This window comes from Pelodiscus sinensis, chromosome 20 (assembly GCF_052426305.1).
Source record: "Pelodiscus sinensis isolate ZL-2025 chromosome 20, ASM5242630v1, whole genome shotgun sequence".
Classification (NCBI taxonomy): Eukaryota; Metazoa; Chordata; order Testudines; family Trionychidae; genus Pelodiscus; species Pelodiscus sinensis.
Window position 1 is genome coordinate 3,093,032 of NC_143071.1, and position 24,196 is coordinate 3,117,227.

The following is a 24,196-nucleotide window of genomic DNA, read 5'->3' on the forward strand; positions in this document are numbered from 1 at the left end:
CTCTGCAGCAGAACGCAGAGGTAGCTGAGAGACAGGTTGTGAACAAGCACACCTTGGAAGCTCAGGCCGACAATGAGTCACACTTTAAATATACACAACGTAGTGTTTATTAACAGTGTTGTGTTAGCAACCCGCCACCGCCACACACACACAGTCTGTAAACATGGACCGGCTTCCAGGAGGCTTTCTGAACAATGGACCGTCCCGGCTCCCAGCCGAGGACAGCCTGGCTGCGGGAGGAAGGAGGCTGCGGTGAGTGGCTGTGATGGGGAGGTAGGATGTGCACTGGTACGCGCTGCAGGGGAGCCGGGCTGTGGCTGCAGGATGTTTTACACACAGCAGGAGCCCACCCACGCTTCTGCCCCGGGGGGCAGATCAGACACAGCTAGAAAGGAATTTTCCCCAGGGATTTGCCTGTAGTGGATCCCCCCCACAGATGGTCGGGTCTGGTTGGCCCGAACCCAAGGACAACACACAGACATGTACACAACCGACTCTCAGCAAGCTCACCAGTGTGACGTGCGATCCCTGCATAACGTGTCCAGCTCCTGCCCAAGGCTGCCTGGGCCTGTAAGATGACTTCCCTTTCCCCAGTGCGGCTTGGGAAGAGAGCAGGCTGCAGGTGAGACAGGGGCTGCTGCCCCACATGCCCCAGAGGTATTTTTGTGTGTGTGTGTGTGAGAGACAGACAGACAAACAGACGCACCTTCAGGTAAACAGCTACAATATCAGGAAACCAAACCAGCTCAGCCAGACTCCCACAGCAGCTCAGCCCAGGGCCTGCAGGGCGTGTAGGAGCCACTGATTAGGGATGTGGAAGGTAACCAGTTAATCGGTTAAGCATTAGCCACGCTTGCCCGGTAACTAGTTAACCAGAGGGCCGGCCAGCCGGAGCAGCATGATACGGTAGGATCCGGTCAGAGCAGCCTGCCCCCTCGTCTGGATGAGCCCTCTGCCCACGGAGGGCTGGGTTGGAGGAGCCCCCCGCCCTAGGTGGGCTGGCCGGCCCCGGTTAACCAATCAGAATGCTACCGTTTACCCAGTCAACTGTAACGAGTATTGAAGTTCCTGCCACGGCTGAGCCAGAAGAGTCACCTTCCTCGAAAAGGACTTTGCCAGACTGGCCTGCTCAGTGCCTCCTCCCCCACGAGCAAGGGGCCGGAGGCTGCTGTAGTCACTGCCCTGCGTGGGGCTACGCTGCATTGCTATTGTAGGGCAGCCCAGGGCCTTTCAAGGGACTCCTCAGCCCCTGAGGTTAAGTGACTGCTCTAGCAATCAGCTCGTTCATACACGCAGGCCAAGGCAGCGCCCGAGAGGTTGAGTCCAGCCCCTTCCCAGCATGCCTCTGGGCCGTGCTACAGGTGGCCACTGAGAGGGCCTGAGCAGCCAAGGAGAAATGATTAGCCTGAAACCTGTGGCACAACCTTAACTGGGGGGGGGGGCACAGTCAAGGGGATTCTCACCTCCCCCGTGGCAGCCTGGAAACGGCTGGGGTGGCACAGCCCCCGCCCTGCGTGGGGTTACGCTGCATTGCTATCGTAGGGCTGCGCAGGGCACCCCAGGGATCAAACTGAAGGGAGTGACCGGGGACTCCCTTCCCTTGCTGCGCCCCAGCCAGTTACTCCCCAGCAGGACGGGGCCTGTGCAGCGCCCACAAGGAGGGGGAAGGCTTGCTGTGGGCTGAGTCACCCGGTGCCCCGCAGCGCCAGTCGGGAGGGCACCCCGGTGCCCCCGCAGCAGTGGCCTGGGAGCAAGACACAGTGAGGGAGGCCCCAGTTGCTCAGCAGGCCCAGCTGCTACATGTTGAGGAAGGAGAATGCAGAAGTTTCCTGGCTGCCCTCAGCGTCCCCGGGTCCCCTGCGGGTCCCAGTACAGGGCGGTGTCCATGGAACAGGAAAGCCACATCCCCTCTCGCCAGGGCTGGCTCCTGCTGGGCGGGGAAAGGCGACCAGCTCCATGCCAGCAAACAGGGAGAGGCTCTGAGGGGGTGCGGCTGCCCCCTGCCTGCCATGCAGCATCTGTGCACGCCCAGAATCCATCCAGGCCTCGTCCGGCTGGGGCTCCTGGCACCGGCACTCCGCCTCCTGCTGGCACCGGCAGCCTGGCGCAGCGCCCCCCAGCCGCTCACACGTCTCCGCTTCCCTGCCCTGCTCTCTCGAGGGGAAAGGGGCTAAGCTGACGGGTTTGAGAACAGCCTCTCCTGCCGGAGGCGTGACATCCGTCAGCAAGTCGCACGTGTGCGGGGGGGAGCCCCCGGCAGGAGCAGAGGGAGCTGCGTCCGGCTGCGTTCTCCTGGGAGAGGGGTGGCTCCGGCACAGAGCCTCAAACTGCCGCAGGAGCTGGCAAGGAAAGGGAGGAACAGAGCAAGGGGTCAGTGCAGCACCTGGGGCGGAGGGTCTGCCCCCCACTGATCCCGTCACACGGGGGAGGCCAGCAGCCGGCTCCTGCCAGCCTGCCTGCAAGGGGGCCGGACGGGATTCCGGAGAGGCCTTTTGTGCTGACCCCATGTTGCCTGGCACGAGTGCTGGAGCAGATGTCAAGCTGGTATCCAGCCTGGCAGGTTCGCTACCTGGTGCTCTGCCGGGGGTCACCACCCAGGAAGCCCTGGGCCTACTGTGCAAAGCTTCACGGGGGGGAGGGGGACGACCTTTCCTTCCTGAGCTGCACGGCCACCAGCTGATGCCCTGGTTTCCTCTAGTAGCCAAGTCTGGCCCAGCCTTGGGGCGGGAGGGGACCCTGCACCCCCCTGGGCTCTCTGCTGCAGGGGAGGGAGGCGGGAGCTGGCTCCGGCCAGCCCCTCGGGACTCACCTTTGTGGCTTTGTTGGCCACGGGGCCGGGGCTTCGTTGGCTGAGCTGCTGCAGGTGTGGCTGGGTAACGGCAAAGATCTGCTCGTGGGCCAGCAGGTCGGAGCACAGGAGGCAGGATACGGCACACATGGACCTCTGGCAAGGGCAGGGCAGGGTCAGAGAGGGGCCCGCCCCAGCCCAGGGAGATGGCTCAGAGTCGTGACATGCCAGGGGGACAGCGAGGGATGGAACAGGCCAGTCAATTAACTGATTAACGATAAGCTTATCGGTTAATGCTATCGAGTTTAGACCACATGCCATTTCTCCCACCAGGACATTTTTTAGCAGCCTGGCTCAGCCCTGGCTTGTGCCCCCCTGCGGCTCCACATTTAAAGCAGATAGGAGCTGGCGGGCAGGCAGCCCGGCTCAGTTCCAGCTCGTGCTGAGTCCAGGAGCTCAGACCCCCCTGGACACGGGCTGCTGCATCTGTATCAGAGGCAGCAGTGCAGGGCGCCAGGCAGTCGGGTCCGCCAGGGGAGCTGGTTTTCACACTGGCTCCCCTCGTGGACCAGCGTTCGCCTGGCACCCAGCGCTGCTGCCACGGTTACGGAGTGGCGGGGGCTCCTCGGGAGTGGGGCTGCCGGCCCCGCCCCCAAGGACTCTAGAACAGTCGAGTAACCGATAAGAATTCACGAGGTGAACTGCCTGTTCCGTGAACCGATACTGAACATGCCCAGCGACAGCCTGTGGAGCTGGGCTCCCCGTGGGCCCTGCGCAGTTTCCCCAGTCCAGGCAAGCCCTGTCTCCAGGGCCCAGTCACAGAGCCCAGCCATGGGGTGCGGGAGCCCTTCCCCCCCGGTACTGGGCTGAGCCCCAGCAGGGCAGGCAAAGGGAGGCACGAACCAGTGCACAGCCCCGGCTGTGACCCGCACTAGACCCCGTCAGCCCCCTCCCACAGGGAGCCCCCAGCCCTGAGGCGTCTCAGTGGCTCTGGCCAGTCTGCTGTCCGCCAGCACCCACCGTCAGGGGATGCAGCCCCCCGCCCCCCGCACCCACCATGCAGACGAGCTCGCTGGGGTCCTGCAGCGTCCGGCTCAGCAGCTCCAGCACCACCTCGCAGTTCAGCAGCCCGCACCTGGCGAGGGGGCATTGCCGCAGGCTCAGCCTCTCCCACAGGTGGCGGGGGACAGAGCCGCCCCAGCCCCCCCCGTTCCTGCCGCGCCACCTCAGGGGCTGGCTGAGCCCTCCAGGGACTCTCCTTTGCCACACGCTTGCTCTCAGCTCTGGCCCAGACCCAGAGGGAGGGCAGGGACCCACCCATTGGCCAGGCCCGGTTGGGGGCCTGGGGCCACACAGCTGTGGAGAGCGCCCAGCCCAGCCCGTTCCGGCACGCCTGCAAGGGTGGGAACGCAGCCCCCGCCCTGCCCCCGCTGCACCCCTGGGCGGGCAGGAGGGGAGGCGACGGACTCTTACTCTTTGACGAAGTGCTGGGTCTCGTCCCGCGTCAGGAAGACCTTGGAGCCCCGGGTCAGCGTGCTCACCAGGCTCAGCTCTCTCAGGCAGTCGCCCTCCACCCTGCCGGCGAGAGCCAGCCCGTCACCTCGGCCCGGAGCCCCGCTCCCGAGGGGCAGCACGCAGGCCGGATCAAAGGACCCGCCCCGAGGGGCAGACAGCAGGGGGCAGCCGGCACAGGGCAGTCCCGCCTTCCAACCCACAAGCCACTGACCCGGGGCACCTCCCACCTGCCCCAGCACACAGCCCCAAGTGCCATCATCGTGCGAGGGGCTCCCGGGCCCCCCAGCAGGGGTGGAGCTCAGACAGACCAACCCCCAGCGTCTGCCCGACTGGCTGCCCCTGCAGCCGCTGACCGAGCCGCTGGGAAACGGGGACCCAGCACCCACAGGGGCACTGAATTACCTGGGCGAGAAGCTGGGGGCACCACAGGAACTTTGGGGAGACTGGAGAAGGGGCAGCCCGCTGGTTTTAACTCCAGCCGCACCCCCACCGCCACTAGCTCGAAGCCCCCTTCCCTCTCTCCCACCCGGCTCCGGGCCCTCTCCGGCTCACCTCTCCGTGACAGCCCCCAGCTCCCGGCTGGCTGCCGACTGGCCGTCGCTGCCCGACTTGCTGAAGGAGTCGGAGGTCCTGCTCTGCTCCCCGTTCTCCTGCGAGGAGTTCTGGGAGCTGTGCCCGCTGTCCACCTCTTCCCAGCCGCCTCCCGCCTGCCCGGCCTGGTGGCTCCCTGCAGGAGAAGCCCCCGAGAGAGGCACTCAAAGCCCGTTTCCCGCTTCAGGGATCAACCGACAGCTGTGACGCACCCTACAGGCCACACTTCGTGCTCCTTAGAAACCAGGGTCTTGCTAGTCCTGCCCCGGACTGCGGAGCAGTGTTCTACGCTGCACAACGGTGGCTGTATCTCACCCCAGAGGTGGCTGCATTGCAGGGCAGCGTGAGGCACTTCCTAGGGTTTGCTGAGCATGTGGCGAGCCACTTTACGGAGAAGCATCCTCCCGTGGCGAGCGCCAGGACCCCAGCACGGTCACTGCATGGGACAACCTTCCCCTCCCTGCCAGGACACGCGAGGCCCTAAGTCCGCAGGGGCCACACGGAGCTGCCTGGGGGAGCCGCTTTGCTCTGCCCGGCCCCGCGCACCTACCTCGGACACTGTGGGCCGCAGCAGCAGGGGGCTTCCCCGGCCCCGCACGGCTCTTGCCAGGAGGCGGCGCTGTGACGGGCTGGTAGGCATCTTCCTGCAGCTCCCTGGGGCGGGGAGGCGGGAGCTGTGGGCCGGGCAGCACGGCGCTGGCGACCACCTCGGCTGCTTTCTGTATGCTGGAGAGCAGGGCCTCGCCGGCCGACGCTGGGCAAGGGCAGGAAAGGGCCGGGTGAGAGTCTGTGCTGGGCTCAGCCCGGAGAGCAGCCTGTAGGCCAGCAGGACTTGGGAGGGGGGGGGGACCAGGCTGGGCCCCCTTCCCGGCTGCGCTGCCCAGGGGCTGTCCGGGCTTTGGGCTGCAGGGTGGGGACAGCTTCAGGGAGGCCCAAACTTCTCCCAGCCCAGCACCCCCCCCCCCCCCGACTCCTCACCAGGCCTGAGCTCCTGCCACAGGCCCCCAGCTATTTCCCCAGGGCGCAGTCTACGATTGGATCCACGCCCGGTGGCATCTCGGCAGGGACCCTCGGGGGCTGGGGAGACTGGAGCGCTGTCACCCGCCACCAGGGACCCCGCGCTGGGGCTGGGGCGTAGGGGACGTGCCCCCTGCCGCTGCCTGGGCCGGGCCCGCTCTGGGCACAGGGCGCATCAGACCAGGCCCCTGCGCTGCGCTGCCAACCTGAGGTGCAAATGCCACAAGCCCGGCCCCTGAAGCCACCAGCGTGGTGGGAAACCCAGGGCTGCAGGTCCCAGAGTTCACACGGGGCCCGTGCTCCTTGCGCTCGGGCGTCCGGCTCACGATTTGCTCGGCCCAACCAGGGCTAAGCGGGTGGCCGGTGCCGGCGGCTGCGGAGCCCCCCGGAGGCGCCAGTCGGGGCCCTGGGGTGAACCCCGAGAGCTGGCGACGTGGCCGGGGCGCGGGGGAGGGGCACTTACGGGAGCCGCGTCTCTGGCCGGTGAAGCCAAAGCCTTGCAAGGAGCCGCAGGGGCTGGGCTGGGCGCCCATTCCTGGAGGCAGAGACATTCAGACAGACCGACCCTCGCCGGGCCGGGCCCCCCCGCCCCTTTCTGCACCCGGGGCTGGGCACAGCCAAACCCTCCCCTGCAGTGAGCACTGGGATAGCGGCGGGTGCTGCCCGCTGGTGGGGACACGCCCGTGGCGCTGGGAGGCGGCGGAGCCCTGCCCAGTCACTGCGGAGCGCAGCCGGGCTGGCCGGAGGCTGGTGCCCTTTCGGGGTAGGATTTTCAAAGGGGCCGTAGGGAGCCCGGTGCCAACGCCCCCTGGCAGCTGGGCAGGGGCGCCTCATGCCCCTTGGCCCCATCCCATCCCTGGCTCTCTGTTTGCTGCAAGGGCAGCTGCCCCTCCCGGAGTTGTGCCCGCGCCTCCGACAAGGGTGCGTCCCCCGCGGGGCGGGAGGCATCGCCGGGTTCCCGCCCCAGGCTCCCTGGGCAGGCTGCTGCAGGGGCCAGCAACTCGGGCCATGGCCCACAGCCGCGCCAGCAGCCGGCAGGAGCAGCGACGGTCTTCCAGCCCCTGGCAGAGGGGGAGTCCCAGGAGGCAGTGACGTGACAGAGCCAAGCGCAGCACAGACAGCGATGCCCACGGGGCCCGACCGCCTCCCCGGACTCGCCTCATTCACAAGCAGCATGGGGGGGGAGCTGCACCCGCCCCGGGGAGAAGGCACAAGCACCGGTCTCCAGGGCTGCCAGCGCAGCACCTCTCGGGGGGAGGGGGGTGCACACTGGGCTGGTGCTTACCTGTTGGGGGAAGCGGCCTGCAGGGCTGAGCAGTCGCCAGGGGCAGCAAGGTATCGGAAAATAAAGCACTGGTCAAGTCCTGCAGGGACAGGACAGAGCGTCACAGCCAGGAGACGGCCCCGGGCCCCAATCCGGCTCCAGCCAACCCTGGCCAGGGCTTGGAGCCAGGGCAGGAGGGTGCCTCGAATTCCCCCGGCCCAGCAGAGTCCTATCCCCTGGCCGGGGCGGGGCGCCACTCACCTGTGCTGCTGCTCGGACCTTCTGGTACATGCTGTTGCCGTGCAGGGGATCCGGCGGCCCTGCAAACACTAGGAGGCAGAGGGGGGGACGGGCTGGGCTGGCGCAGGGGCGTAAGGCCTACCACCACCCAGGCACAGCTAGCAGGGTGCACCAGGCCCAGCAATAACCCCCCACAGCTCGCAGCTGGCAGCAGGGACGTCAGGAGCACCAGTGGGGTGGGGGGCCCTTCCCTCCTCAGTGCACAGCGCTGCCCTGGGGCGGCCTCTCTCCAGGTAACGGCGCTGACCCAGCCCATCCCGGGGCCGCCCAGGGGCCCGGCTACCTGCTGCTTCCTGGATGAAGGCGGAATTCCTTTTCAGCTGCTGGAGGAACTGCGCCGAGCCGTGCGTGCACATGTACAGCAGGATCTTCAGCACCTGGCGACACAGCAGAGGCTGGGGCAGCGGAATCGGAGGCCTGGGGACTCGCTCGGCGGCCTGCACTTAGCCAGACCAGAACTGGGCAGGGGCGGGTGGAAAGCACCAGAGCCCGACAGGCAGAGCGGGGAGCCAGGTGGAGGCTCCCCAGCTCCTCTCCAGTCACACCAGGGTGGGCAGCAACCGTGCAGCATGGCCTGCGCCCCCTTTTCCTGGGCACGTTCAGTCCCACTGCCCCCGAGCTCTCGCCTCCCTCCTGCCTGCACCCCAAGGACAGACCCTGGGGCTGTGCTGCCCCGGCAGTGCCCAGTTACCTTCAGCTTGACGTGACAGGAGTTATTCTGCAGCCGGTTCAGGAGATGCTCCAGGAGGCACTGGCTGCTCCCAGGGGAGTCGTGGGAGATCTCTGGGACATTACAGCGTCAGGGAAGGGACACTCACTCCAGGAGTACCGGGGCAGGGAAGAGAACCCAGACCACCATGCTGCCACCGCCACATGCTCTAACCACTAACCCACGCTCTCCCTAAGTGATCCCTCTTAGTAACTATTACACAGGGAAGGAAATACCTGACACTGGCCTCGAAACCCGCCCTGGTTTCTTTCAGCACCTTTGCCAAACTTCTCCATCTCTGCATTCCCAGCCTGACACTGGGGATAATGGTTAATGGCTCTTAAAGGGTGTTAGAAGGAGGAGGGAGAAAAACTGTATCATTAACCTTTGAGGACAGGAAAAGGAGCGAGGACAGGCTGAGGGAGTTGGGTCTGTTTAGTCTGCAGAAGAGAAGAGCGAGGGGGGATTTGAGAGCAGCCTTCAACTTCCTGAAGGGGGTTCCAAAGAGGCTGGAGAGAGGCTGTTCTCAGTGGTGGCAGATGGCAGAACAAGGAGCAATGGGCTCAAGTTGCGGTGGGAGAGGTCCAGGTTGGATATCAGGAAAAACGATTTCCCTAGGAGAGTGGTGAAGCACTGGGATGGGTTCCCTAGGGAAGTACAGGCAGTCCCCGCCTTACGCGGATCTGACTTAAGTCGGATCCGCACTTACGAACGGGGCTTTTCTCGCCCCGGAGCTCACGGGCGGCGGGTCGCCACCCGTGTCCTCCGGAGTGAGGAAAGCTTCTCCTGGTCTCCCTGGTCTGCTGGGGGGGTCCAGCAAAGCCGCTGGACCCCCCCAGCACCCCAGGGAGACAGGAGCAAAGCCGCACGGGCAGCGGGGTCCCTCCACCTGTGTGGCTTTGCTCGGGTCTCCCTGGTCTGCTGGGGGGGGAGGGGGCACAGCTAGTGCGTCCCCCCCAGCAGACCAGGCTTTTGTTGCGGGACGCCTCGGGTAGAGCAGCTGGGGTGCTGCCGGGTTGGTCCTGTGGGAACCTACCGGGCAGCGCCCCAGCTGTTCTGTCGCAGGCTCCAGATTCAGCAGCTGTTGAAACTGATCAGGCTGATTCCAGGAAGCTGGGGGCAGAGCAACTCTGCCTCCTGCTTCCTGTAGTCAGCCCCTGGTCAGTTTCAGTGGCAGCAGCTGAATCTGGAGCCAGTTCCGACTTACATACAAATTCAACGTAAGAACAAACCTTTAGTCCCTATCTTGTACGTAACCCGGGGACTGCCTGTAGTGGAGTCTCCATCCCTAGAGGTGTTTCAGTCTCGGCTTGACAAAGCCCTGGCCGGGTTGATTTAGTTGGGATTAGTCCTGCCCTGGGCAGGGGGCTGGACTTGACCTTCTGAGGGCTCTTCCAGCTCTATGGTTCTATGATTCAATGGGCTTAAATTGCAGTGAGGGAGGTTTAGTTTAGACATTAGGAAAAACTTCGCACCTGTCAAGGTGGTTACACACCAGAATAAATTGCCTAGAGAGGTTGTGGAAGCTCCATCACTAGGGATATTTAAGAGCAGGTTGGACAGACACCTGTCAGAGATGGTCTAGATGGGGCTTGGTCCTGCCATGAGGGCAGGGGACTGGACTCAATGACCTCTCGAGGTCCCTTCCAGTTCTAGTGTTCTATGACTCTATGAATAAAGGATACTTGCGATTTCTTCAAACAGGTACCCAGGGCATGGGACGTTATCATCGGAGGTGCCTTTCATCAGAGTGGGCAGCTGAAAGAGACGAAACCAGCACTGTCCAATGAGGGATAGAGAGGCAGCCCCATCCCCAGGGAGCCCCCAAGCTCCTTTTCAACACCTCACCCCTGCACACACCCGCAGCTGCAATGCTGAAGGCACCATCCAACTAGAGCACCTCCCTGCCCCACACATCACAGTCCTGGGGAGAAGCATGTCCCTCGCTCTTTGGTACCTCTTCAGGGCAGTGACAGCGTTAGGAAGACATTGCCCTAAGCTGCAAATGATTCCTTAAGCAGCCACTTCAGAGCCATGGTCAGCGACAGGGCACTGGACCAGACAGAGCCGGTTGGGCAGTGCCCAGAGCAAGTCAGAGCCATCATTAGCCACCTCCTAGGGAAACTAGGACAACTGTTTGGGGACGACGTGGTACCCGTACAGCAGGGTGAGATGGGAAACTCAGAGACTTCAGGACCCAGGCTGAGCCACTTGGCTCCAGAGGGAGCAGCACACGCTGAGCTTGGTCACCTCCAAGCTCTTGCCCCCGGGGTGAAAGCTGCTGCCTTGTGCTCCCTAGATCCAGACACGCTGCCAGCTCCATCTCCCAGAGGGGCGAAGTCTGGACGGGCCCCGGTGGGCCCCGGATCACAGCGCCTGGCCTGGCAGGAGAGCCCAGGAGGAGGCAGCCCCTGCCGGTGTCCAGCTGTCACCTGCCGCCTGGGGCGGGGGGAGCCGACCCCCCCCCCGAGGGACCGAGCGCCCCAGGCTGCTCCCAGCGTGAGGGCGGAGCTGGGGGGGGCAGGCGACCCCACCTCCTGGGGCAGCCCCGCGGGGGAGGGGGCGAGGTCAGCGCCACACGTCACATCACTGCGGCAAGGTCACCGAGTGACATCATCCCGATCGGGGTGACGTCATACCAACTTGGGACGACGTCATCGCAACGGGGTGACGTCACACCAACGGGGAGTGACGCCACGGAGGCTTCGGGTGTCGTGGTGACATCACCACTCAGCTCCCACCCCCACCCCCTTCCCGGGCCTACCCCAGTGTCCCCGCAGGCCGGCCCCCAGCCCGCCCCGGCCCCCGTACCCGGCTCAGGAAACCCAACCGATCCCGCAGCGGCGCCGCCATGATTCTCTCTGCCCTCAACCCGCCCGGCCGCCCCTGAACCCGGCCTCATCTGCCCGCCCCCGGAACGCCCTGCCCGCCAATCAGAGCGCGGCTTCCTCCCAGCTCAACCAATCAGCACCAGAGGAGGACGAGGCCGCAGGCGGAAGCTGCCGATATTACTGTCGCCACCAGCAGAGGGACGAGGGAAGGGAAGTAAATCACCGGCATCTCGTCCAATCAGAAGCCCCCATGTGCGAAAGGGACCAATCAGAAGTCACTAAGGAGGACGTTGTACGTAACCCACCCGAAGTCTCGTCAGGGTGGGGCCGGGCTATGAAAAGGTTGTTGGTTGGAACCAATCCAGAGCCGAGCGCGGTCTGACGGACAGGAGGTTGCCCCTATCACAGCACACCAGTGGGCGGGCGTTATCCGGACCCAATAGGAGAGCGTCGGGCTGTTTGACGAGCAGCGCCAGGAGCCTACCGGAGCCCGGCCCATCATGGCGGCGCCCAGCGCGTAGCGAGGCGGCGATGTCCGGCCAGGGGGTCTGGCTGCGAGCCCGGGAGCGGCTGCGGCGCTTCCCCGAGCTGCTGGCGGGGTGTCGGGACCAGGTGGGCGCGCGGGGCTGCCCCCCCAAACCCCGCCCCTTCGCTGGGCCGGGGGGGGGGGGAGTGTGCGGGGGGGGGGGATGTAAAAGGGAGTTTGGGGGCCGCACTGGTCAGACCAAAGCTTCTCTTTAAACTCTGTCCTAGTCCTAGCCTTCACAGCCTCCTGCAGCAAGGAGTTCCACAGGTTGACTACACGCTGTGTGAAGAACTTTCTTTTATTAGTTTTAAACCTGCTCCCCATTAATTTCATTTGGTGTCCTCTAGTTCTTCTATTATGGGAACTAATAAATAACTTCTCTTTATCCACCCTCTCCACACCACTCATGATTTTATAGACCTCTATCCTATCCCCCCCTCAGTCTCCTCTTTTCTAAACTGAAAAGTCCCAGTTGCTTTAACCTCTCCTCATATGGGACCCGTTCCAAACACTTAATCATTTTAGTTGCCCTTTTCTGAACCCTTTCCAAGGCCAAAATATCTTTTTTGAGGTGAGGAGACCACATCTGTACACAGTATTCCAGATGTGGGCGTACCATAGTTCTGTACAGGGGCAGTAAGATATCCTGGGTCTTATTTTCTATCCCTTTCCTAATAATTCCTAGCATCCTATTTGCCTTTTTGACCGCCGCTGCACGCTGTGTGGAAGTTTTCAGAGAACTGTCCACGATAACTCCAAGATCTCTTTCCTGATTTGTCGTAGCCAAATTAGCCCCCATCATACTGTACGTATAGTTGGGGTTATTTTTCCAATGTGCATTACTTTACACTTATCCACATTCAATTTCATTTGCCATTTTGTTGCCCAGTCACTCAGTTTGGTGAGATCTTCTTGGAGTCCCTCACAGTCTGCTTCTGTCTTGACTATCCTAAACAGTTTGGTATCATCTGCAAACTTTACTACCTCACTGCTTACCCCTTTCTCCAGATCATTTATGAATAAGTTGAAAAGGATTGGTCCCAGGACTGACCCTTGGGGTACACCACTAGTTACCCCTCTCCAATCTGAAAATTTACCATTTATTCCTACCCTTTGTTTCCTGTCTTTTAACCAGTTCTCAATCCAAGAAAGGACCTTCCCTCTTATCCCATGGCCATGTAATTTACACAAGAGCCTTTGTCAAAGGCTTTCTGAAAATCCAAGTATACTATATCTACTGGATCCCCCTTATCCGCATGCTTGTTAACCCCTTCAAAGAACTCTTATAGATTAGTAAGACAGGATTTCCCTTTACAGAAACCATGTTGACTTTTTTCCAACAAATTATGTTCTTCTACATGCTTCACAATTTTATTCTTTACTATTGTTTCGACTGATTTGCCCGGTACTGAAGTTAGACTTACTGGTCTGTAATTGCCAGGATCGCCTCTAGAGCCCTTTTAAAATATTGGTGTCACGTTGGCTACCTTCCAGTCATTCGGTACGGAAGCCGATTTAAAGGATAGATTACAAACCACAGATAATAGCTCAGCAATTTCCCACTTGAGTTCTTTTAGAACCCTTGGATGAATGCCATCCGGTCCCGTTGGCATACTTCCCATTGGGCAGAGAACAGAACCCCCCTTACCCCCAGGGATGATGCCACCGTGAGGGCGGCCAGGGGGCCTGGTTCAGCTCTGCCAGGCTCTTAGCGCCCAAAATCTCCTGGCTGGGCTGCATGATTTCAGAAGGGTCCTGGCGAAAGCAGGTGGGCGGGTTGGGACCCTCCCTCGGGCTCCAGCAGAAGTGGAATGGAAGTGAAGATGTAGCCACTGCTCAAGATACTGTCACTGTTGGGGGGGCACAGGAGGGCGGGTGTCCCCCACCGCTGGAGACAGTGCAGGGATATTGCTGGGGCTGCCCCTGTGAATGATAGAGCCACAGTGGAGCTTCTGCACCCAGTCACTTTGCTGCCCCTCTCCCCAGCCCAGGAAGGGAGCAGGGATAGTAATAAGAGCCCTGGGCAGCCCCCTCCTGCTTCACATGTTTAGGCCCAACTGGTGACTTTGGGGGCAGGGTGCCCGACTCAGACCCTTTTCACCCTTGGGGCTGGAGACATTGTGAGATGGAGGCAGCGTGTGACTGTTTCTACGGCTCGGTGTGATTTTCAGGCAGCAGCCTATGGAAAACGTGTCGCGGCAACGACAGCTGGCCGGGCCGAGCTGAGGAAGGATGCGTGTGCAAAGGAGTTTGAGGCCTTGAAGGAGTGCTTCACAAAGGCAGTACGTTGCAGGGAGTATCTGTACGCAACAACTTCGGTGCCACCCTTCTGGATGCATCCTGGAAGGGGACTCTGGCCTGGGAAGTTCAGTGCTATTCATGCCTATGCCCCCTTAACGCAGAATGTGCATGGGGAAGTAATTCTCAAACCTAGGACCCACTCCCTGAAGTCTAATACATCAGAATTGTCCACTGTAGAGTCTTTTCAAGCTGAAGGATAGTTTTGTGGTTAAGGCATTGGATTTGGGATAAGGAAACCCTTAACTTTCCACTCTGACTCGGTCACAGTCTGTGTTACAGGATAAGAGCAAGGAAGTTGTGGGAATGAATGAATGGCTGAACCACTCTGAAACAGCGGAGTAGGGCCATCTAAGTACAGAGGTAGATGAGGGCAGTTTTCCCCTCCACTTAGTCCCTGTGAGTGTCTTATCTGGCAAAGTCCTCACCCCACACCGGGAATTGTATTTTGGAAAAAGAAAACACCAATCCTCGTGGCTTATCTGACTCGCTTCTTTTTACAGGCAAAGAGGACAAGGAGGTGAAAGCACTGGGAACAATTCAGGGGACTGGAGCTTAGATGTACAGTTTCTTGCTGGTGGCTGTGCAGCTGTAATCAGGTAGTTCCACAACATGAGGACCCACATAATGTATAATTGTTAAATCAGAAGGCACCAGGAGTTTAATCATCAAATAATCAAGCTCCTCCCCAAGGTCTTTCCCACCATGCATGTAAATACATTTTCAGAAACTTTGTAAATAAAACTCCAAAATGGGAGTAAGTGTTACGACCTGCTCTTTATTCTACAATTGCAGTCTGGACTGGGTAGCAACGCTGCTTTCTAACTAAGCTTCTGGTCTAACGACTGGCTATGCTCTGAGGCCCAGTCTCACTGCCCTTAGTGGGAGAGCTGGCTGTTGGCCCGTGGCCGTCCTGGGAACGGAGGAGTCTATCTCCCTTTCCCACACGGTCATAGGAACTGCTGAGGGGCAGAAACACAGAATCGGTCACTGGAGAGAAAGTTCTGCGTTCGCTGCCAGGATTTCATTAACTTTGCCCTATTGCCAGTAACTGGGAAGCAGCCAGAATGGGCTGACCTATGACTAGTGCTTGAGTTCAGCCAAAGCAAGGGGATGCTAAAGAGCTGGGCCCCTTGCTGCTAGCTCTCCACTTCCCATGCAAATACAGGCTTTCGGATGGCAGCTCTGAAAACCTAAGCCCAGAAACTGCTGAGAGGGGGGGAGAAAGGAGCCAAGGTTACAGAGCGTGTCTGAACTCCGCCTAAGTGGGTGGCACTGTATGCTCCTCCCCAACCCCTCCTACGTTAACCTCAGGGCGCTGGGGCCCGGAAGGGTAGAATAGTGAGCACAGGGCTACAGTGACAACACTGGACCACTAGCATGAGTAAATCCAAGCTGCAGCTTGATAAAAGGGAGGGAGGCGCTAGCTCATGAAAAGCATGCTAATGAGAGCAGGTATCCTGTCCCTGCTTAGGGGTGAGCATACTGGAAGCTGCATCCCCCTTTACACTTCAGTGCAGTCACCCTGAAGCTAAACCAGGGATGGGCAATAATTTCAGGGGGGGGAGAGAGACATGCCAAGATTTTGGTAACTTTTCTATGGAGGAGGTGTGGGGTCCGGGATGGAGGCTGGGTGCAGAAGGGAGGTTGGAGTAGGGCACTGGGTTGCAGCAGAGGGAGTTTGGGTGAGGAAGGGGGTTGTGACCTGGGGTAGTGGATTTAGGTGCAGGAAATGATTCTAGCCTGAGGAAAAGGTCTAGGAGGTGGTGCAGTGGGGTCTGGGAAGAGTTGTAACCTGGAGTGGAGGGCAGGGGGTGCTGAGGGTTTTGGGTGGTGACCTGGGACAGGGAGGTGGGGTGTCAGATTCTAGCCAGGAGGCGCTAACCGAGGTGACCCTCAGGCTGGCTCCCCTGCCTGCCAGAAGCCCCAGGGCTCAAAGTGTCTAGCTGTTCCATGTGGCTCTATACTGTATGCCTGCCCCCAAAACAAGTTCTCAGTTCCCATTGGCCAGTTTCCTGCCAATAGGAGCTAAGAGATTGTGCTGGGGCATCAAGGGCAGCATGCTAAGCCTCCCCTTCCCCTCCCTGGCAGTCACATGGAGCAGCCAGCCACACTGAGTGGCAGAGAGCCGTGGTAGGGTGGGCCGGATCTTGCTCACTCCTGAGCTGAACAATCCAAGTGCCATTTTATGAAATCTCCCATTTGGGGCCCACAGGGCGACCCTCCCTTCTCTCCAAGCAAAGGGGGAAAGGGGCCTGCTGTTCTCTCCTGCCATGGCTGGAGTGGAGGTGGAATGAACACGGATCCCTGAAGGAGAAGTGCAAGGATTGTCCCAGCCTGGCTAGCAGGAACCGTGGCCCGAGGGCTGAGAGCTGCTGACGGGCACTTGTTATAATTAGAAGAACTCAGATCAAAATGCTTTAAACGTATTTTATTGATTTGCCTGGCTTGGCCCCTCCTCCCCTTTCCCCTGAGCACTACAAACCCAAGCTGGTCCTCGCACGTAGAGGTAAGAAAGTTCCCTGCTTTTGTCCAGCTGGGAATGTCTCATTCACAACAAAAATCCATCAACACTGGCCCATTGCAAGTGCTGAGGAATGTCTAAAATATCTTTGGTCCCTTTGTGGTCAGCAGGCATCCCCGCAGCAGCACATGGTCACCGCTCCAGGCCCGTCACCCTAGCCTGCTGCTCACGTGGAAGAGAAACTGCTCCGGCACCAGGCAGGTTCCCAACAGCTGACAGAGGCCAGGGGAGATCCCTGTGCACACGCTAGGTGCAAGCAGGGCCGGGCAGGGCACTTAGTTCCCCTCCAGAACTCCTTGATAGCTGTGAAGAGCTAGTTCTTGCACAGGGGCTGACTTTAGAGTTGGCCGCTAGCAGAGGCGACTGCCGCACTGAAAGCATGTGCCAAGCCGGCTAGGGTCTCCTGCATCTGACAGTCCCAAACAATCACAAGGAGGCCGCCTGCCCCGGAACAGAATTTACAAGAGTCCCCGCTACAGGTTAACTGTGCTTTGAGACGGGGTAGCTGAGACTGGCTATGACAATCTTCTCTACAACACCCCTCCTGGCGACATACCGCTGCCCCCGGGGAAGATTTAAGCACATCAGATAACAGGCTGACTTGAAAGACAAGTCCTATGTGCTCCCGCCATTTTCAGAAGGCAGTCGCCCCGAGTGGGTTTCTCTCCTGGTACCCAGCTCCCATCACAAGTTACTTACTTCCTGCTTGCGGGAGGTTGATCTGCTAAGGACTAAAAGAGGCTGTTGCGGAAGGAGCAGTGGGAGGCCCCCAGGCTCGTGGCAGGGGGAATTTCAATCATTCTAGTGAAAGCTTGGGGATTTTTTCCTACATTTGGCAATCAAGGGATCTCATTTACCACACTTCCAAATGGACGACTGATCCCCGTCTCTTGGACTCTTGCCACAAACCACTTCTCTCAGGAAGTGTTCACTTCCTCTGCTCGTGACTACGTGACCCAAGTAACTTGATTACCAGCCTCAATGGATTTAATCACACATCAAAGAGCTGCTCTGTCAGATGCAACGAGACCAAACGTTCCGTGCGCTCAGCCGGGGAGACGAGAGAGAGGTACAGCTGAGCCAGCCCTCGTGGAGACGGCCCCTTTCAATCACACAGTTTCGTTTCCTGATATCCGCTACTTTGTGTAGCGCGGCTCACGCTGTTTTGGAGGGGAAGACGGGAGCCTGCAGTTCCCAGCCTGCGCCCCTGGGTGCGCGTTGGGCAGGAATACTCGTGTGGTGGAAAGCACAATGGGAAATGTTCACATGCGGCGAAGGTGAAGCGCTCGTTAGTGCTAGGAGGTGGCCAAATGAAGGATCCCTGGGAGGAAGAGGCAGCACAGTGGTTGCTGTTGTGCCGCTAAGGCAGCATCTGACAGCCCGCACGGATATTCCTAGCACAAACTTCCACGGGCAAGACTGACGGGGACAGCTTCCCACTGAGGAACACGTACCCCAGCAATGGGCTAGCCCAGGCCTCGTGGACGTATTCCCCAGGCAGATGGCCACAGTCCAGGAGAAGTGGAGCCGTGGCGAGTTCCCCCTCAAGGCCTACAGACGTTGGACCAAGCAACTCAGCACATTTGCCAGGAGAGGGTTTGAGAAGCCCAGGACGTGCCTTGCTACTGAACAGGGAAATGGGGGCTGGACGAACGGCAATTCACCAGGAAGGAAGCACCGGACATCCTCTGCAAACGGGGAGGGCCATGGAAAGCCGGAGGCCGTCGGTGTGTCTCTTTCGGGGCGCTGACTAGACAGACGCCCCAATGACCAACACAGGCAGGACGTTAGCACTGAAGGAAACGGACAGGCCAGGGTGGCCCCCGGTTCCCTGGAGAGCACGAGGAGGTCAGAATCCGCCCCAGGGCTGCTGGGAACCAGTATGAGTTAGCCTGTCAGCAAACGGTCGCGTTTGCTAGCGCGGATGTCAGCTTGGCACGGGGTGACAATGCCTCGACCACCACCGGAGTAAGGCTTCACACCTCCTCCGCCATTTGTTTGATCTGCCGACTGTGAACCACCTGCTGGGCGCCTCCCACTGCCTGGTTGAAGCGCGTCTCCAGGGCGCTGCGCAGGTCGTTCACTCTCACGTCTGGGAGGGGGTTGAGACCAATGAGGACGCCCTCAGTCTCCTCCCCCAGGGGAGGCGGCAGGTCCCGTCTCCTCCTCCGCAGGTCCGTGTCCGCTTGCAGTTTCAAGTCCCGGTTTGGTTTGACGTTCTCCTGCTCCGCTTTCTGATCCAGAAGGGGGGCAGCTCCCTTCTCCTGCTTTAAGGCACCGTCGTTCTCCAGGGCTTTCTTCTCGGCGGGATCTTTGAGAAGTTTTGCATCCTTCGGCTTGTCCAAGTGGCTGCCCTGAAGACCCTGCTCCACATCCCCCGCCCTTTGCCGAAGCACCTCTCTCTCAGCCTCCGTCTCGCTGGCCTGCTCCCCCCGGGCGGCCGGCCGCTGTCTGCTGCCAGCTCCATCGGCCCCGTCGCCATTGCCAGTTCGCGGATGTTCCTGTTGAGGCTGCACGTTCTCCACCCCCTGCCCTTTGTCTGAAGGGTGACGTGGAAACTCCAGCTCTTTGGGCTCCTCTTTACTTGCTGGTTTGGCTTTAGAGTCTGCACCGAAGGCTCGCTGCGATGCCTTCCCTGCTGCCTCCTGAGCTTTGGCAGCCCTCGGCAGCTCTCTCTGGGTGTCAGCATCTGCCGCCACTTTTCCAGCTTCCAGGGCTTTCTTCTCTTGGGGCTCTCCCGCAGCTCTGACTTCATGGCCTCCTCCTGCCTCCTTGGCCGAGGGCATCTTCTCTGGACGTCCCATGGCATCAGCCTGCTGCGAGTCATCGCTATGAAGCGGCTCCTCTAAGCTCTCTCGAGCGTTAACATCTTTGGTCACCTTTTGTGGGACCTTCCCACCGTTGGGCGGGGCCTCAGGCACGCCAGGCCCGTCTACACTAACAGGAACTTTGTGCCCAGCCTCGTCCGGAGGATCGATATTCCCTGGGTGCTGCTCTGAGTGAACAGGCTGATTACCCAGCGCTGCCTGAGGCGGGTTCAGAATCTGCTTTGGAGGGTGCTGTGCAGCAGCATCGGCGTTAACATCTTGGTGCTCTTCCTCCTTGCTCTTCGCCTGCGGCAGGCCAGGCTCCTGCGGTATTTCTGCTGCAGAAACAAAGGACAAACCTCTTGTAGCACAAGCCCAGCAGCCATTTCCCCTCTTCCAGGCCCTGCACGTTCCTCGGCCCTGCCCATGTGCTGGCGCCAGTGGCCAGCACGTCTAAAGAAGCGATTATTCCCCTTTATTTGGCACTGGGGAGGCCACATCTGGAGTCTTGCATCCAGTGCTGGGCCCCCGTGACAGAAAGGATGTGGGCGCACTGGAAAGAGTCCAGTGGAGGGCAACAAAAATGATTTGGGGGCTGGAGCACATGACTTACAAGGAGAGGGATTTGTTGAGTCTGCAGGAGCGAGGGGGGATTTGGAAGCAGCCATCCACTCCCTGAAGGGGGGTTCCAAAGAGGCTGGAGAGAGGCTGGTCTCAGTGGTGGCAGATGGCAGAACAAGGAGCAATGGGCTCAAGTTACAGTGGGGAAGGTCTAGATTGGATCTTAGGACAAACGATTTCCCGAGGCGGGTGGGGAAGCGCTGGGCTGGGCTCCCTAGGGAGGGGATGGAATCTCCATCCCTAGAGGTGTTTAAGTCCTGGCTTGACCAAGCCCTGGCTGGGTTGATTGAGTTGGGTCGGTCCTGCCTTGGGCAGGGGGCTGGACTCTGGAAGAGACCTCAGGAGTCAGCCCTGGGATTCTCTCATTCTAGGTGTTCTCTGGCCACGTCCTTACCTGGTTTTGGCTTCTCGTCCCCTGCCTCCTCCTGCCTCTGCTGGTGGATTTCCTTGTGCTGCTCTTCAATCACAGCCAGCAGCTTCGCCTGCTGGTCCAGTAGCTGCTTCTGCTGCACCTGCTGTTCCTTAATCACTTGCAGCAGGACGGCGTGATCGAGCACCTTTGCCTTCCCAGCTTCTAGCAGTAAAAACATGGGGGGGGGGGGAATGAAGCTTGCTGAGGCAGCAGAACAGCTCCTCGCGCTTCGTGGGTCACTGGGCAGGGAGGGATGGGTGGGCACATGCTGCCCCCGGAACGCCCGCCCGCGGTCTGACCAACGCTCTGTCCTTCTCCATGGGCCTGCTGAGACCCTCTCCTGTGTCTGTGTCCCACCTTACTCGCTGGCGTGCTTCCTGGCCAGGAGTCCCACTGCGCCACCCTGCCCCACCCTGAGCAGTGCCAGCCCCACGGCAGTCGGGTAGCTGGGCATCGCCATACGGCCCTCGATCGGCAGCACAGAGGCCCACCGCAGCCGGAAGCAAGCGAGTGTGTGCGTCAGGGACAGAAATCCCGTTCAATTGGCTAACCGGAGAAACGGGATGTTTAGCCAATGGGGGAGGGGGCAGGCAAGAGGGCTCCTCCCACCTGGCTGGGCTGGAGCCCCCACCTGCCCAACCAGAGCAGCCCTTGCCTGCAACATGCCCAGGCCCTCCATGGACAGGGCCTACTCTGGCTGCCCAGGGCCCCTCCCCACAGTGGGCAGGGAGCTGCTGTAACCCCCACCGGTTAACCGGGACCGACCAGTTACCCTTTCACACCCCTGGCGTGCGTGTGTGATGGGGGAGGGGAGGCTGCCCCAGGACAGGGCTGGCTGCTCCCCCCCGCCCCAAAGGAAAGCCAGGGGGCTGCCGCTAACGTGCACGGCCGGAGCAGGCAGTGGCAGAAGCGCCCATGGGCAACATTGTGGAGGCAGGTGAGACTGAGCCGGGCGCTCGGATTTACCCTGCCAGGGCGAAGTCTCTGAAGCAAGCTGGTCGGGAGAGAGGGGGCAGTCACCCAAGGGGACTTCTGATTTTTGAAACCCCGAAGCGGGCAGGTCTGGCTGGGGCTGAACACACAGATCATCCCTCCCGGCTCCAGCAGAGCCAAGACAAAGCCTTCTGGGGCCTTCTGATGCTCAGGAGTCCGGCAGAGGATCCTGCGGCCAGCCCGGCCCAAGGAGCCTAGCAGAGTGTTTGCACCCAGACGTGGGGAATGGCAACTGGGTCTGGCCTCTCAAATGGACAAGGGTTGGGATTGAATGCTGCCCCCCCATGTGCATCTCCCCCATGCTTTCATCCTGATCCGGAGAGCAGGGCCAACAACAGGCGCAGAGGCTAGACGACCCCACCCCACTACCCCACACCTAGGGCACAACTGAGCAGCAGCCACCTAACCCACAGCTGCGCTGGCACCACCCATGCGCTGGGTGCTCAGGCTGACGCTCACAGGCGGCAGGAGCCACGGCATAGCGCCGCGCAGGGGGAACAGGGCCATCTGGGTGGCAGTTAAGTTCCATCCAGCCAGAGCTGAAGCGAGCGAGAGCGAGGTGAGCTGAAGCGAGCGAGAGCGAGGTGAGCTGAAGCGAGCGAGAGCGAGGTGAGCTGAAGCGAGCGAGAGCGAGGTGAGCTGAAGCGAGCGAGAGCGAGGTGAGCTGAAGCGAGCGAGAGCGAGGTGAGCTGAAGCGAGCGAGAGCGAGGTGAGCTGAAGCGAGCGAGAGCGAGGTGAGCTGAAGCGAGCGAGAGCGAGGTGAGCTGAAGCGAGCGAGAGCGAGGTGAGCTGAAGCTTGCAAGCCTGCTAAGTGAGGTCACAATTCTGGGTCACAGGACATTGTATGTTACCAAACCAGGGCACTGGCCCTGCAAAGCACAAACCCCGGGAAGCTCTGGGGACCAGGCCGTGCCGGTTGGAATGAACACGCTAGTTTAGTGCTCACAGGTCAGGGCCTAGCACCACGGACTGGGTGTGAGCCAGGCACCGTGCAAGCTACATGCAGTGCGCAGAACATGCAAGCACCCTGTCTGGAGACACAACCGTGCACCTGCTGCAGATACTGTGCAGGGCAAAGCTCTCCCCTGCTTCCCCCGTCCTGACACAGCCAGTGGCATTTCTCCAAAACTCGCTGGGAGTTTCCAGCTGCCTACGCCCACAGAGACTCCTGGCAAAGCTAAACGGCCTGTAAAATGCCACTGGAATTAAAAAGGGAAGTTGTCCTGCTACTACCCCCCAAGGGGAATGTTTCCAGTGCAGGGCAGAGCCCTGTAAAACAAGCAGCGACTCTGGAGTTTCCCCTTCTGTTCCGGTTGACAAAAGTGGCGTTATGGGCGGGGGAGTGGAACCACTCGGAGTGCAGGTCCCCTCCCCCTTTTGCACTTTGCTCCGCAGTCCATGCCACCGGAGCTCCGTCCGAGACTCACTCGGGGGGCGGTCGGGGCGGGGAGCACTGCCGAAGGAGGTTTTGAAAAGCCTGCGGAACTCCTCTCTGAACCCATTCACACACACAAACCCACCGAGCTACAGGGGCTCAGCTACCCCACCAGAGGGCGGGGGGGGGGGGGGGTTAACACGCCTCGGCTAACAATACCGTAAGCAGTGTAACACCAAAACGCAGGCGGCCTGGGGCACCCCGAGAGGCCGCTGGGAAAGAAGAGCCCAGAGAGAAGTTACCGTCAGGAGGGGGCATCCGGGTGGGGGGAGGGGAGGGCAAGCTGGGGCTGGAAACACCATTTCCCCTGCTGCTTTGGACAGGAGATTCAGCCCTGTACCGCAGGACAGCACAAGCCCCCCCCCCTCCTCCGTTGCACCGACGCCCCCAAGGCCTACGCGTCACTTCCATCTACGGGCCCTGTGCTGCCTCTCCCGGGGGGGGTGGCTAACACGCTCGTGCAATGCAGTCACAAGGCCACACGTGCAACTCGCACTCAGCTCCTGGGATTCTCAGCCCTCCTTGCAATCCCAGAGCCCGTCCCTCGAGGTCCATACCTGCTACTAGCTTTTTAATCTCAGCTGTGTCAGTCCCATTGAGAGGCATAGGGAAGAGAAACAGATTAGGGGGACAGTGATTTTCCTTTGAAAGCAAATGAGCAAGTCAGAAGCATCGAGTGACCTTTCGGGAGCACACTAGGGGGAAGGCGCCTTCAGGAACCTGCCAGGGAGGGCCGGAATGAATGCCAGGCTCTGCAGAAGAGTCACCTACGCGGCTGCCCCACACACGCACAGCGCATGGGCCTCCTCTCCGGACAGGGCGTGTGGCGACAGGCTGTTACCGGGACGGAGATCCCCAGCAGTGCATGGGGCCTGCGACTCACCGGCGCTCGGGGACTCTGGCCTGTGCCCGTCACGGAGCTGGGATCACGGGTTACGGGCCAGCGGATCCAGCGTCCCTGGGGCTGAGTCCTGGACTTTGCCTTCCCATCCCAGATGGACAGAAGCTGGGAGCATTCCGGGGCGCCTCTCCACTGCAGCGGGGCACGTGCTCCCCAGGCAGGTAGCCAGGCACGCTAGCATTAGCCCGGTGGCTATTGGGCGGTGGCTTTGACTAGCCTCCCCGAGTACAAATCCCCCCGAACCCCAGCTGCTGTTAGCACACCAGCTTAGCCAATGGGGGTGTCTACCTGGAACGGGAGAGTGTGGCTTTGCGGACATGCGTGGCCAAGGAACAGCATGCCCTGCAGGGATGTTAACCAGTTAACCACTAGGCATACTGGTTAGCATGAGGCTTACTGGTAAGCTTCCCGGTTAACCAGCCCTTGCCCATGAACTCTGGTTATGGCCAGCCGCACCGGGCTAGAGCAGCACCAGCCAAGGAGGGGCCAGGCGGCGGGACCTGGGGACCGGGCAGCAGGCTTTAGGTTAAAACGGTTAACCAGTGAAGCGCTATCGTTAACTGCTTAACGGTTTTCAGCTCCCTAGTGCGCTGACGACCCCAGAGCGCCAGGGGCGAGGCGACAGGTTCCAAACCCCTGCAAACAGGAGAGCGGGGTGGGGCTT

General features: G+C 60.6%; 3 protein-coding genes across 7 annotated transcripts in view; 1 reads left to right on the forward strand and 2 right to left on the reverse strand.

The window, feature by feature from the left end:
- Positions 1–89: 89 nt before the first annotated feature.
- On the reverse strand, positions 90–11,104 carry TEPSIN (TEPSIN adaptor related protein complex 4 accessory protein). Its single transcript, XM_075904074.2, has 13 exons — positions 10,996–11,104; positions 9,870–9,942; positions 8,167–8,258; positions 7,759–7,852; positions 7,437–7,504; positions 7,197–7,275; positions 6,375–6,446; positions 5,445–5,648; positions 4,856–5,030; positions 4,262–4,363; positions 3,845–3,923; positions 2,810–2,944; positions 90–2,339 (listed from the first exon to the last, which is right to left on the reverse strand). Exons 1-13 carry the CDS (start codon positions 11,035–11,037, stop codon positions 1,797–1,799), a joined length of 1,758 nt encoding a protein of 585 aa, XP_075760189.2. The 5' UTR covers positions 11,038–11,104; the 3' UTR covers positions 90–1,796.
- A 365-nt stretch (positions 11,105–11,469) lies between these two features.
- NDUFAF8 (NADH:ubiquinone oxidoreductase complex assembly factor 8) lies at positions 11,470–14,596 on the forward strand. The gene is made up of 3 exons (XM_089771929.1): positions 11,470–11,627; positions 13,713–13,823; positions 14,343–14,596. Exons 1-3 carry the CDS (start codon positions 11,547–11,549, stop codon positions 14,361–14,363), a joined length of 213 nt encoding a protein of 70 aa, XP_089628055.1. The 5' UTR covers positions 11,470–11,546; the 3' UTR covers positions 14,364–14,596.
- Positions 14,597–16,255: 1,659 nt separating this feature from the next.
- The window catches only part of SLC38A10 (solute carrier family 38 member 10), a 54,402-nt gene continuing 46,461 nt past the window's right edge, over positions 16,256–24,196 (reverse strand). For 3 of the 5 annotated variants that reach the window (XM_075904070.2, XM_075904068.2, XM_075904072.2), the window contains exons 15-16: positions 20,186–20,365; positions 16,256–19,508 (exon numbers count right to left, since the gene is read on the reverse strand). In XM_075904070.2, the coding sequence (XP_075760185.2) occupies positions 18,340–19,508; positions 20,186–20,365 (1,349 nt within the window). In that variant the 3' untranslated portion in view covers positions 16,256–18,339. The remainder of the gene's footprint in view (positions 19,509–20,185; positions 20,366–24,196) is intronic. The other 2 variants (XM_075904071.2, XM_075904069.2) reach the window with 1 other exon arrangement.